Source organism: Hibiscus syriacus, unplaced genomic scaffold, assembly GCF_006381635.1.
Source record: "Hibiscus syriacus cultivar Baekdansim isolate YM2019G1 unplaced genomic scaffold, ASM638163v2 tig00116971_pilon, whole genome shotgun sequence".
In the NCBI taxonomy this organism is placed as follows: domain Eukaryota; kingdom Viridiplantae; phylum Streptophyta; class Magnoliopsida; order Malvales; family Malvaceae; genus Hibiscus; species Hibiscus syriacus.
In genome coordinates, this window is record NW_024063495.1 from 7,483,391 (window position 1) to 7,497,812 (window position 14,422).

The following is a 14,422-nucleotide window of genomic DNA, read 5'->3' on the forward strand; positions in this document are numbered from 1 at the left end:
GTTGGACCCTTAGTGCATCGGTGCACTAAGAGTGCATCGATGCATGAAGTGCATTCGATGTTTCAAAATAGCCTGAGTGCATCGATGCATGGTATGTGCATCGATGCGTCAAATGCATTCGATATTTTCATTAAAACCCGAGTGCATCGATGCATGGAGAGTGTATTGATGCATGAACTACATTCGATGTTCAATTAATTCTATAGTGCATCGATGCATGGATTGGTGCATCAGTTTAAAAAATTGATTTTAGGCTTGATTTTGGTTCAAAATACTTTGTGAAAATTGTTTTAAAAATGGTTTAAGTATAAAACACAATTTTACACATTTAGTAAGGTTTGAAATTGATCTTGAAAGACTTGGAGTAATAATTTGATATTCGATTAATTGAATCGAATATACTTATAAAATCTTTGTAAAATCTTAAAATTCATTTATACTTAGTTTGTTATATCGAAACATCAAAATGTTTTCAACAAATTATTTGTAATTTTTAATACAAATTTATAATTACTGCAAATACCTTTAATTAATAAATATCGGTACCAATTTTGGGCGTTGTGGGAATTCTAATTTCTTACCATACATAACCGACTCCCGAACTCATTTTTCTGGTTAGCAGACCCGAGTCGTATTATTTTAATATTATTCTTAGGAATTTTTATTAAAATAATATGACATTTTGGTGACCAATCTCACCAAATAAAAAGATTGGTGACGACACTATAGTTTGGTGTTTCATCTGATTCACGGAATATAAACACTTACTTTTTCGAAACTAGTTACACCATCTGGGGTGTACTATTTGCACTCTCCGTCACCAGGGTAGAGAAACGTCTCGACAACTTGGTGACTCCGCTGGGGATTTTTTTTTAAAAAATGAGAGTCCAACCACCAATTTATTAATTATTCGTCTTTGCAGTAAATAATAATTTTTTTAATTTTTTTTTAATTTTCTTATTATTTTACTAACTTTTATTTTTTATATGTCATTAGAATAGAATAATATGATGTATATATTACTTTATTTCTTTTTATGTGTTTCCTCACCCACTGTGCTCTGCATTCATAACATGATCTAAAACCCCGCTCTTATCCTATTTAAGTGAATGAGAAACTACTCCCTCGTGTGGTTTTCACCTCCGTATGGGATAGGGGACCATTCTTTAAGCTCACACCTTATGTTCCTCGTGTGGTTTTCACCTCCGTATGGACATAAGGAAGTGTGTTCCTTCGAATTGAACTTAATCTGAAAGTATGCAATGAACTAGGATTGAGGGCTTTGCAGTCCAAGGGGACACCAACAAAGGACAATTCATTGACCCTTCTTACTCTAGAGCCAAAACCCAACATATAATAAAACCTAGATCTGGAGTTTAGGTGAAACCTAACCCAAATAAGTTTTGTAAGGTTAACATGAGGAAAAACATGTTGAGTCTTTCATTTTATTTAATATTATTTTTTTCTATATAAATGCATGCGAACTAGAAATCATGTGGTTAGGTTATTTTTCCAAACAAAGCATGGAACTAGAAAACATGAGGTTAGGATATGATTTGTTTATTACTATCCAGTTTTTATATATATATTTTAAAAATGCACATATTAATTATTCTGTTTGCATTTGCATAATCATGACATACTCAAGGGTGTTGCTTCAAGAGTAATTATCAAAATCAAAGGCTTTCATTATGGAGAAAGGGTTTCATGATCAAGTAAACTGTGAAGCAGCCAAAGAAGGATATCTTGAAGAAGCTATTAAAACAATGGAGGGATATGTACATAAAAATCCTGTTAGGCTAGCCTAAAGCTTTTTATGGTAAGAACATCAATAGAAGCAGTCACAAGGAAGATAATTTTTATGAAGCTCAAGCCCGTTTTTAGAAAGATGAAAACGAGAAATTGAACACAGAGGTCGAAGCTATGCTTGATGATTTTCAAAAATTCAGTCAAACCTTCAAAGATGTTGGACTAGGAAATACCCCTGAAGAATGGATAACAGGAATCATTAAACTGAAGAGTGATGCTGAGTATTGGAAAAAACAACATGAGGATCAAACAAAGAAATTCTCCTATGACTTTAAAATTGCTGAAGAAATATACAATGCAACCATTACCAATTTGGAAAAATGTCAAGCTGAAAGCCAGATATTGAAGAAGGATATAGCCAACATGGAAACTTCATATATGATTCATCAATGTGAGATTAATGCTGAATTAAAATCCATTAGAGCTCAGAACCACACATTGCTAAAAATGGTGGATGATTATGGAGATCTGGTACAAGAACTTGAACATAAAGGTTCTCTGATAAAGGAAAATTAATAATATTGTCTGCAACTTCAAGAAATAGCAGGCAAGATTCAAGAAAAAGATAATGACTTGAAGAAAACTGTTGTTCAAGCAAGCAAAGTAGCCTACAAACTAATGAACTTAGCTGGTTTTACAATGGAACTGAAGCAGGATAATGATCTAATTCTGGAACATAAATAGAAATTAACTTGGCTTTTTAAGGAGATAGAGAAATTAGGAGGGAAAACTATCCCTTATATGTAATGATCTTTTGGATGTATTGAAAAGCCTTTTTGTGTTCAATGGAAGTTGTTTTAAGATAATTACTCTTGAATTACACCTTTTCATACATGCATTTACATATACATTTTACATTCACAATCATGTTTTGCATAGCATGATAACATGTATCAATCATGAAAACATGAGAGTAACCAGTGAAAGATTTTAAAATCAGGAGTTTTGAAAATCAGGGTCGGGTCTTAAAAAATGATTGAAAGTAATGAATGTAATATTAGCTCGAGTTGGAAGAATTGAGAGAATCCAAGAACAACTTATGGAAATCTAACAAGAAATGCTTGAAGAAATAAGAAGGTTCCAAGCTGGGTCCAGGGAACAAATGACCCAGATAAAGAGTATGATGGTTACTCTACTATATGGGGAGAAAAAGTTAGAAGACCTATTGAGCATGAAAAGATGAAAGCCTCAGGAAAAAGTATGGATTTCAATGATATGATAACGAATGACCAAAAACCTGTTGTGGAATATAGAAATCCAACCCATTTTCACGAATCAGGAAATATGGCAGATGACATGGATATTGAAACTGGTACAAAAAAGAGGAACATGGAACAAGTCACATTGAAAATGGATAAAAAGGGCAAGAAAGAAAAAAGGATGACACATTTCATTCCAATTTCAATTTCATATTCAGAGTTGTTACCCTTTATCTTTCAAAATGGTCTTGTAATACCCATTCCTCCTAGTACTTATTTGCATCCGAATGGGAAAATATCAAGAATCCATACAATTATCACTATGTAGATTTTGGTCATTCTACTGAAAGTTGCATAATGCTAAAATTAAAAGTCCAATACCTTATGGCAGAAGGGTTATTATGTTTCGAAAATGGGAAACTTAACCTCCTTAGGAAACCAAAGCTAGTTAAAAGGGAGAAATTTTCAAGTCAGATTATCTCTCAAGATGATGGTCAAAAGTCATATATTCAAAGCAAACGTTTTCAGGAAAACAATAGCAAAGAAACGATCATATCAAGGGAATCTCTACCCTATTTTCCTTCAATATCATGAAGCAAGTTATATGCCAAATTACATGAAGCCCAACTTATCGCCCCATGTCTGGCTAAACCTTTGGTACCACCTTACCCAAGATGGTATAATAAAAGGGTCTTTTGTGAGTATCATGTTGGAATCCAAGGACACACCCTTGAAAATTATGGCAACTTCAAATGAAGAGTTCAGGATCTTATGACTCATAGAGTTATAGAAGTGTATGCCAACCGTCAAACCATTTTGATCAAACATTTGAGAGTCAACCATAAAAATGAAGTTGATAGTGTCAAAACAAATGAAGGACAAGGCAAAGCCAAGGAATATGAAGTATGTATGGCAGATTTAATTCTCGATACTTCTCTCAAGCTAAAAAAAGATACAAAAATGAGAAATGAAAGAGAAAAAGGAAATGTATCTCGAGACTGGCCTACAGGTTTATAAAGAAACGAGACAGATACAACCTTGGGGACACCTATGTCAAGTTTTCTAAAATCAAGGGAAACAGAGGGCAATTTAAAGAATGTTACTCCAGGTACAACTGTAAGGAACATCCAGAACAGGATACAGTAATCTCCACTAAAGAGATTTGTTCTGAAATTCAAATTGAGCCTAATCGCCAGTCAGAAAAGATAATAACAGGATTTAATCAAGAGATAGCTCAGGGGAAAGCTGAGATTTGTGTACTTAAAAACTCATCCAAAGAAGATATCCAAGAAATGATCAAGAAATGGGGGGCAAATATAGACAAAGATCCTGGTCTGATTATACACCCAACATCCAAAGAATAATGGGGCAGTGGAAGTTATTATTTACCACTATTATACCTTTCATTTTATAGCATCTTGTTTGAACATGTTTTTGTTCATTTCTCCGCCTTTTGTAATAAAAATGTGTTGCTTTTAAGGTTATGAGCATTGAATCAATTTTGCAATCTTGAAGTTCTTTGAATATCATTAGATTAAACACTCTTTGCAATTAGAGTTATACATTTTTGGCAAAAGTATCAAGATTGAAAACCAGAAAGAAAATGATCCTGACCTTACCTCAGAAGAAATGCATCCCAAATACTACCCTTTCCACAAATATGAGAGAGCTTTCTCCAATGTAAGGAATTAGACAAAAGTCTTGGTATTGATATTTAGAAGCATATAACGTGGGGCATCTTTCATGACATTGCAAAGCTAGCTAGATTATTTTTCTATTGATGAGATTCGACGATGAAACTTTGACAAATATAGTCTAAAGTCAGATGCTGATGAATTAAAATTTGGTAATGAGGTTTTCTGACTTTCACCTAACACATAGACTATAATAGGTTCTCCAAAAAAAGTAAGAGTCATAAGCAGAAAAAGTTGTCCCTCTAAATCAATTGGTTGATAGCCCTGGCTTTATGGATAAGTTTCAATTAGCCCAATGTGGGCTAATGATGATAAAGCTTAATTCAGCTAGCTATAATGGCAAAAGAATTTGTTATAAGAAAACGAAATAAATACCTGTTATATTCTATTTCACACATATACACACAAAAATCTCATTGCTAGACTGATGTTTTCACACTACTTTGAATAGAATCAAAGATTTCAGAGAATTGAAATGTAGGTATTCTAGAAGGTCTAGTAATTGTTATACTAGATTGTGTCATTTTGTACGCATCCGGTTAAAGATACCAAGTCCAGAAAGTGAGGCATGTGACAATGTTCACAAAAGAGTGAGAGATGAGTGACATCTTCACTAAGATGTAACTATAGAAAATAGGGAAGCCAACTTGAAGCTAACCTCTCATTCTTGATACTTGTAAAAGAGCTATAACTCTGAAATAATAAAAGTTGTTGATTCTTTTAATATTCTTTAAACCCATGCTTATGATTTGATTATATTGTGAACCTATAAGGGAAAATATTTTACAAAATTCTTTCATTCTTTGATAAGAAAAGAAGAAGAACATTTTCAAACAAGATTGTCCCAAAAGAGGAAGGATACTGAGTCAAGTTTATGTCTATTTTACCTATTTGAGAAAATGAATAAGCAAGGCTAGAATAATTAAGATTTTCACATTCTTGAAAGCAAGTGACTTGAGAAATTAAAAGTTTGGAGAAATGGACTTATGACATTCTTGTGTGACAATCAGTCAAGGAAAAGATGATCACCTCTTTCGGAAGAGGCACATATCTCAAACATTTCTGTCAGAAGAATTGATCACCCCTTAAGTTTGTGACAACATGAAAAGAATCCCTCAAGTTACTTAAACAACATTGTTGTTTAGTAACACTGGAATGAGAGCATTCTAGATTACGAGATTTGGCAATAAGGAAGCTACATGTGTACCTACAATGAAGCACTATCAAAATTAGACCTCATGAGAAGCATGAATGGACATTAAGAGTAAACACTACAACTTGGAATGTTGGGGCATGCTGAAGGCCCATTTCAGTCAGGAATAATCCATGTGGGGCATGCTGAAGGCCCATTTTAGACAAAAATGATCCAAGTAGGATATTTTGGACGATCACATCAATGTTGGAGCATTTTTTAAGGCTCATATTGATAAAGAAGCAAATGCTGAGGCATGCTGAACCCTTATCATCCTATGGAAAGATCATCGATTTGAGAAAATATTTCCCTTGAAACCGAAAGGTATTAAGAATGAAAATGGTGAAATAAAGACAATAGACATCACTGTTTTGTCCACCATGTGATCACCTTATTCTCACAGGAGTCAAAGAAAATGATGAATGTGCTGTCAAATGTTCCATAATATGATACTAACAAGCTAAAGTATCCCATTTTTATTCTTATTGGAATATCATTGTGACATCATATAAAACCTTCGAACATCATGCAAAGAATTCCTTGGTGGAGAGATATAGGCAGAAACCACAGGAAATGATGAATGTGTTGTCAAATGTTTTACGAACCAGTAATTATGGTATTGAACCAATGTTACAATCATGTGGTTGACATAGGATAAAGTTTGTCTTCACATTTCAAGAATCAAAAATGAGAAAATGATGAAGATTTCTTTCCACGAAGGAACGTTGGAACTTTAACAACAAGAAATTAGTGGAGCCGACTAAGATTGAACAATGAGTTGTTAAACATCCTGACATGATATGATCTGAATAATTTTGTTCGAGGTCTGATTAGATGTGAATACATGAAAGGAATTAGGATAAATCCTTCTTGTGATGTGCTTCAAGAGTCAAATCAGAACAGACAGGGCCGATATCTTGATTAATCTTTGTTAAGTTTAGCATATTCATATCTACATGTTGTAAGGATGATAGATTCTCTTTTCAAAGATGATGAATTCTCTTTTCAAAGATGAGAGCTTTACAAGATTTCTACTCAAGTTCAGATAGAAACAGCTTGTGTTATCAAGAGAAATGGGGCAACCAGGTTATAATCCTGAGTATGGCAAAAGTCCCATAAATGAAATAGTTCTTCTGAAGGCAAAAAAAGATACAAAAATACAAGATAATCAGATGATTATTTGGAAATACAGATTTGAAAGCATAAGTTGCTACACTAATAATTGAAGTGAACCCTGAAAAAAGATAATCAAGTAGAAGAAGATCAAGCTTTGGATTCAAAAGAATATTGAATACATTCATATATTCATAAGAACATCATTTGCATATAGATCATGCATTTCCTGGATACATTTGATTACATTTGCATAAATACATTTTCACAAAGATGCAAGGATAAAATACCTTACGAGAATAAGGTAGAATCCAAATCACAGGAGACATATTTGGAGAGGCAAACATCTGAAGAATAGATGAACGCAATCCATACAAATAAAGTATTAACTTTGGGGCATGCCCAATCAACAAGTTATTTCAAAAAATGAGAAAATTTCTCATTAATGTTCAAAGAAAATTAAATCCTTTGGGTCATCTGTAAGTATTTCAAGCATGATGCTTAAAACCTTCAGGTCATCTGTCAGTCTTTCGAGCCAGATGATAAGTCCTTAGGGCCATCTGTCAAACCTTTGGGTAGGACGTTTACATATGATTTTCTCATGAAAATGAGATAGCGATTTTCAAACTTTCTCATTTAATGTTCTAGAAAATCAAATTTTTGAAAAGTAAGAAGTTTCTTACCCAGTAAATTATTTTCCATGAATTTGTAAATCCTTCGGGTCATCTGTTAGACTTTCGAGCATAATGTTTAAATCCTTCGGGTCATTTGTAAAACCTCATGGTAGAATGTTTTCATATGAAAATGAGAAAGCCATTTTCAAAGTTTTTCATTTAATGTTCTAGAAAATTAAAGCCTTCGGGTCATTTGTAAAGCTTTCGGGTCATTTGTAAATCCTTCGGGTCATTTGTAAATTTTTTGGGTCATCTGTCAGTTTTTCAAACAAGATGGTTCTTCTCAAGTCAAATCAAACTCCACGGAAGAGTAATGGAAGCAAATCCAACTTTGAATCTGATATCCACGGAAGAGTAGTGAAATTAGATATTTGTCAAGACAATCATTTTCAGTGTTCGCAGAAGAGTAGTGAAGCAAGAGCAGAAGCAAAATCCAAATTCGTTCCCCATGGAAGAGTAGTGGAACAGATTTTTCAGCAAAGTATGAAGCCTTCATGAAAGAGTAATGAAGTCATGCAAATTCAACCTTCACGAAAGAGTAGTGAAGCAAATCATTTGCAAATCATCCTCAGCCTTCACAGAAGAGTAGTGAAGCAGGAGCAAGATTATATCAAAATTCGATCTCCAAAAAGAGTAGTGGAACAAATTCCCAGCAAAGCAAAAGATTCACTCGACGAAAACTTGTATTGCTTTATTCCTGGTTACACAAAAATAAAGTAAATAGGGGCAGCTATCGATAATCGTTTTCGTCCGAGTGACGATTATATATATGTTATTATATATATAATAATATTATATTATATTATTATTTGTAAAGCCTAAAGGCCCGGTTACAAAATAAGACACACATACCCAAGATACAAGTAAATCACAGGCCCAGTTACAACCAAACCTGGAGCCCGTTTATATATGCTGACCCGATCTAGAGTTAAACCCAACATATCTGATCCAAGCCCAATAACCTGAGCCAGATCCGTATCCAACCAGCCCACACGAGAGAAGCCCGAGCAGCTAGGGTTTTATCTCAACTCCAGCGCCGCTAGCAGATCCTAGCCGTTCGATCTCAACACAGATCAAGGGTCCAGAATGAGCCAAACAGAAACCCTAGAAACCCTAGGGTTATCATTTCGCCACCTCTACAGCTCCAATCCAGCGCTGCCACAACTCCACCGCCTCTCTAAAGCTATCTTGAAGGTTCCAGAATATCAACACCAGTTGTACAACGCATCACTCTAGGCGAGTCACCGCCATAGCCTTGGTGAGTCACCGGAGGACACCCTTGTGACCGGTCCGAAGAGTGCACCTTTGAGCCCTATATAAGGACTCGATCGAACCTGTAAAAAAGGGCAAGAGGAGCAAGCAACAACAATAACAAGAAACAGAGGGCAAGAAAGAGGAACCCAACACAACAATAGCGAGCAACCAATAGAAACGAAAAATAATCAAAATAAAAAGAGATGAAGAAACTTACCTCGAAGGAAAGCCCAAACGTCGCTAGAAACCACCGAAATTTCAAAGGTATAAACCTAGATCAAGGAAATTTTAAGGGCTTTTAGGAGAAATGGAGGCCAGATTCGGCTTTAGGGTGTTGAGATCTTTGATTTGGAGGTAATTTGTGAACGGTGGCCGGTGATAGCTGTCGACAGCGGTAATTGGTGGTCGGTCGGTGGCCAGATTTCCTCCGATAAGGGAATCCTAGAGAGAATGGAAAGCTTCTCTCTAAACCAAGGAGAGAAAATGAGGGAGTTGGGTAATTTAGGGCCGGTTAAGGCCTATTTATACCCTCCTAAAACTATGTTGTTTTGGGGAGGGGCTTTTGAGTAATTTACGCATGGGTAAATTACATCTGCAACCCCCTGGTTCTGTAATCTTCAATTTTGGTCACCGAAATCAGGTTTATTCGTATTTCAATTTGGCATTTTAATTTTGTATATTTATATTTTAGTCACTATTATATATATATATATATATTTGGGTTAAATTATACATTTAGTCCCTAAATATTAATAAATTTATATTTTAGTCTCGTATTAGTAATTTAGGGTAAATTACATAATTGGTATATAATTTTAAATATCATTTCGAATTAGGTTATTTAATTTTATTACTTTTTATTTTAATTATTAGTAATTAGTATATTATATAATTAATTAGTATTTATATTTTTAGATTATTATTTTACATAACTTGTAATTATAATAATTTTATAATAAGATTAATGATATTTATGTTAAATATTATTTAGTAATTATCTAAATTAAATTATTTATAATTTTCAATACAAATTTATAATTACTGCAAAGACCTTTAATTAATAAATACCGGTACTAATTTTGGGCGTTGTGGGAATGCTAATTCTTTCCCATACGTAACCGATTCCTAAACTCATTTTTCTGGTTAGCATACCCGAGTCGTATTATTTTAATATTATTCTTAGGAATTTTTATTAAAATAATATGACATTTTGGTGACCAATCTCACCAAATAAAAAGATTGGTGGCGACTCTACAATTTGGTGTTTCATCTGATTCACGGAAGATAAACACTTACTTTTTTGAGACTAGTTACACCGTCTGGGGTATACTATTTGCACTCTCCGTCGCCAGGGCAGAGAAACATCTCGACACTCATATAATGAATGCATGTAGTACAATAGAGTTATTTATGTGGCAGTTTGAGGAGCTTATCGCTAGATTCTGGTTTCAGTTTAGATTGAGCTATCAAAGTACATCTTGTGTATTTTAATGAACATGTATTATTCATAGACCATATTTATATTTGAGTTGCAATTCTATTTTGATATACTCAATATATTTTGGAATATATTATTGGGAGCTCTCCATTTTTTAAACTTAACTATTTGGTTAGACTATGGATTTTTAATGGTGACTATGATTGTTGATTTAAAAAGTTTAGTTAGTCATTTCGGTGATTCCATGTAACATTTTAATTCCTCGAATTTTGAATCGAATTAGATTAAGGTGTTATATTTATTCATTAAACCTTTAATTGAATTGATATCACGAATTATTAAGGTATCTACTTAGTTGAGCTAGGACTAAATATACTCATCTTCTAAATGACAAATAATGTTAGGAAACATACACAGTCCACTTGAGATTTGATGAAAGTTTCACTTATATAATTTGAAAAATATCTTATTATTTATCTATATTTTTATTTATTTTCCATTTTATTTTAAATTGCAAAATAGTGAAAATTTAATTACGTTACAATTATACTAAAAATATAAAATTAGATTATGCTTGTCTTTAAATAAAATTAATTATTTTGAACTTATATTTAATTCAATTATATATTTAATTTAAGATAAATTCATTAATTTTTATTTAAAAATATTCAATTTTTCAAAAAAAACTTTGAGCTTTATTATTTTAAATATTTTAATTAATTAAATTTATTAAAATATATTTAAAAATTAATTGATTCACATTGTTCTTTCGAGTTTGAGAAAATCATGAACAGAGGCTTAAACTAAAAAATAATAAATAAATATTTCGTTCTTTGATAGCCATTATTTTAATCCATATACAGAAACAATTCTAAATCGAAATTGTGAAAAATATTGTCTAATCATTTTATTGAATTTAAAATTTAAATTAATAATATTATTATGTTATACAAGGTCTCCTTGAACGTAATTTAAATAATATACGTTGATAACTCTTCTAATATTTTGGTGTTCCTAACTATCGATTTATTTTTTTAATCCTCAAATCAACAATTGAAACATCTAAAATTACATTTATCAAGGATATATAAAATTAATTAATAATTTTACCTTAAAGTTAATATGTAGAACTTAATTAAACAAACTATAAAATAATTAACATATATTTTCATAATATATTATTGCAAGAAAAAAAATAAAAAAAAATATTTTCCATGATATTTTAAAATAAATAAATAGACACATGTCAATTAAAAAAAATAATGTTTTAAACATACTTGTATAAGAATATAATGTATTTTATAAATTAAAATTGAAATAATTTTATGATTAATTATTTTAATTATTTTTAATTAAAAACATTGAATAAAAATAATTGAAGGCGTGGAATTTTTTTGGATAAATTTTAAATATAATTCTAATCCTACGTATAGGGGATGGAAAGGGAGACTCAAGGGAAAGCAAGAGTAGGGACGGGCGTGGGTCGGGTTTTTGGTCCACCTGACCCGACCCGAGAACAAGAGATCCTCCACCTGAGACCCGACCCAATCAAAACAAGATTTCACCCGATCCGAACCCGACCCGATATATAACTTAGAAACCTAACCCGACCCGAAATAATAATAAAAATATTGTTTTTATTCAATAAAAACAATGACTTAATTGAAAAAAATTATATAGAGAGGGGTATTATTGTAATTATTCCTAAATATATAATGTAAAATTATATATTTTTTCCGGGTAGAGTATTTTCACCCTAAAACCGAACCCGATCCGACCCGATCATCACACTTAAAAAACCCGACTCGACCCGAACCCAAAATTTAAAAAAAAACCCGACCTGATCGAGTTGGGTCGAAACCCGTCGGGTTCGGATCCTATGCCTATCCCTAAGCAAGAGGAATACCTTTAACAATGGTAAGAACCAAGTGGGGGCAGAAAGACATGACTCCTCAATTTTTATGGTTTAATTGTATTTTAAGACTTTAAAAGTTTTGAAACTATTAAAACTAAGTCTCGACACTCCTAAAATTTTCTGGTTTAATTATTTTTAAGACATTTAATTTAATTACTTTTTAGAACATGATAATTTTGAAATTAGTGAAAATTAGCCTCAATATTCTTTTTTGTGGATTAATTACCTTTTAGAACCTATTAGTTTTAAAGATAAGCAACTTGGTCTCTTCCATAGTTTCACCCTAGTTTCGCCCTCGACTTCTACAAGGTCTATAACTCATAACCTAAAGGAATATGAGAGAATAAAAATGAAACCATAACCTACGAGAATATGAAAAAAAATAAAGATAGCAAATTGATCAACTGACTAAATATACTTACTCCTAAAGTAATAATAAATAAATAATCAATAGTTAATTTGTGATAAATAAGTTTTAGGGTAAGAAGTGGAAGAATAAATTTAAATTTGTGAAAAATTGTAACACCTCCATATTATTATCTTTGTGGTTTAAAAGCTTTCCCTTATCCTCTATTTCTCTCCCTTTGTCCTCCTTTATCTCTATCAAGACCTGTCAATTGTCAATGGATTTCTAGGGCAAAAAGACATAATTTTGATGAAAGAAATCAAAATCAAACAACTCCTCTATCAAAAAGATTAATCTAAAGGCTCCTCACTCCTCAATATTGACCACCACAAAGATATCATACTGTTTTCATGCTATCATGGAAGGAGAAGGCAGCGATGATGACCACCACCGCCATCAACACCGCCCTGATTTCCTATTCCGACTACTAGAGACAAAAGAAGAAGATGGTCACCCTTGTTCCTCTTCTTCTTCCCAACCCAACACAAGTGGTTCCATCTCTAATCTCCAAATTTCACTGGAACCTACCAAGAAACCAACCCCTAAACGTGCCTCCACCAAAGACCGACACACCAAGGTGGACGGTCGAGGTCGGAGGATCCGCATGCCGGCTCTTTGTGCAGCTAGGGTTTTTCAACTCACTCGTGAACTCGGCCACAAAACCGACGGCGAAACAATCGAGTGGCTACTCCAACAAGCTGAACCAGCCGTGATCGCAGCCACCGGCACCGGCACTATCCCCGCAAATTTCACTTCCCTTAATATATCCCTCCGTAGCTCGGGCTCAACCATGTCGGTTCCTTCTCAGTTTCGATCCTCGGATTTTAACTCCAACTCGTCTATGCAACAACGTAGAAGTTTGTTCCCCGGTATCGGACTGGAAAGCGGTAACTCGACTTCGTTCGAAATATCACAAACTGAAGAAGGAAGGAGACGAAGACAAGAGCAAGATTTGTCTTCATCACAACAACAAAAGGCTAATTACTTGTTGCAGTCAAGCACGGGGGCGATTCTGGCAAGCCACGGTCAGATTCCGACTAACTTTTGGATGGTAACTAATTCTAATAATCAAGCTATAGGTGGAGGTGGTGATCCGATATGGACATTTCCATCGGTTAATAACAGTGGTTTTTATAGTTGTAGTATGTCTAGTGGGTTGCATTTCATGAATTTTCCTGGTCCGATGACCTTATTGCCAGGCCAAGTAACTAATGGTGGTAATGGTGAAGGTAGTAGCATTAGTGGACATTTGAATATGTTAACCGGATTGAATCCTTATAATTGGCAAGTCTCCGGAAGCGGCGAATCGGCATCTCGAGCGAGCGGGTCACATTCACACCACGGCGACGACAGAGGTGGAGGTGATGACACACATGATACAACAACAACTAGTCATCACTCATAGAGACGATCATCCTCTCTTGTTTTGAACAATTGTGTTGGTTTGATGTGTAACACACGTGAGGCTTAATTGATTTTTAATTATTGGGTTCTTTCTTCTAGGGTTTGAGAGAAAGAAGAAGACGCAATATGTTAATCTCATTCCAAGCAATTCATTACTTGTTATGCATTGTGTTAGAGAGATCTAACAGTTTAAATTGAATCCCAAAGGCTTTTCATTTTTACAGCATCAATGATTAAGGGTAAAAAGAAAGGATAGTGGACTTGCGGGTGGTGGGTCTCCTTTGTTGTTCATTACCCAAGCCAATGTTCAGTGTCACTGACAAA

At 33.6% G+C, this 14,422-nt stretch overlaps 1 protein-coding gene across 1 annotated transcript; it reads left to right on the plus strand.

Moving 5' to 3' along the window:
* Window positions 1–12,957: 12,957 nt before the first annotated feature.
* Window positions 12,958–14,179, plus strand: LOC120191662 (transcription factor TCP14-like). Its single transcript, XM_039194569.1, has one exon. The coding sequence runs from the start codon at window positions 13,053–13,055 to the stop codon at window positions 14,097–14,099; it is 1,047 nt and encodes a 348-aa protein (XP_039050500.1). The 5' UTR covers window positions 12,958–13,052; the 3' UTR covers window positions 14,100–14,179.
* The last annotated feature ends 243 nt before the right edge of the window (window positions 14,180–14,422 follow it).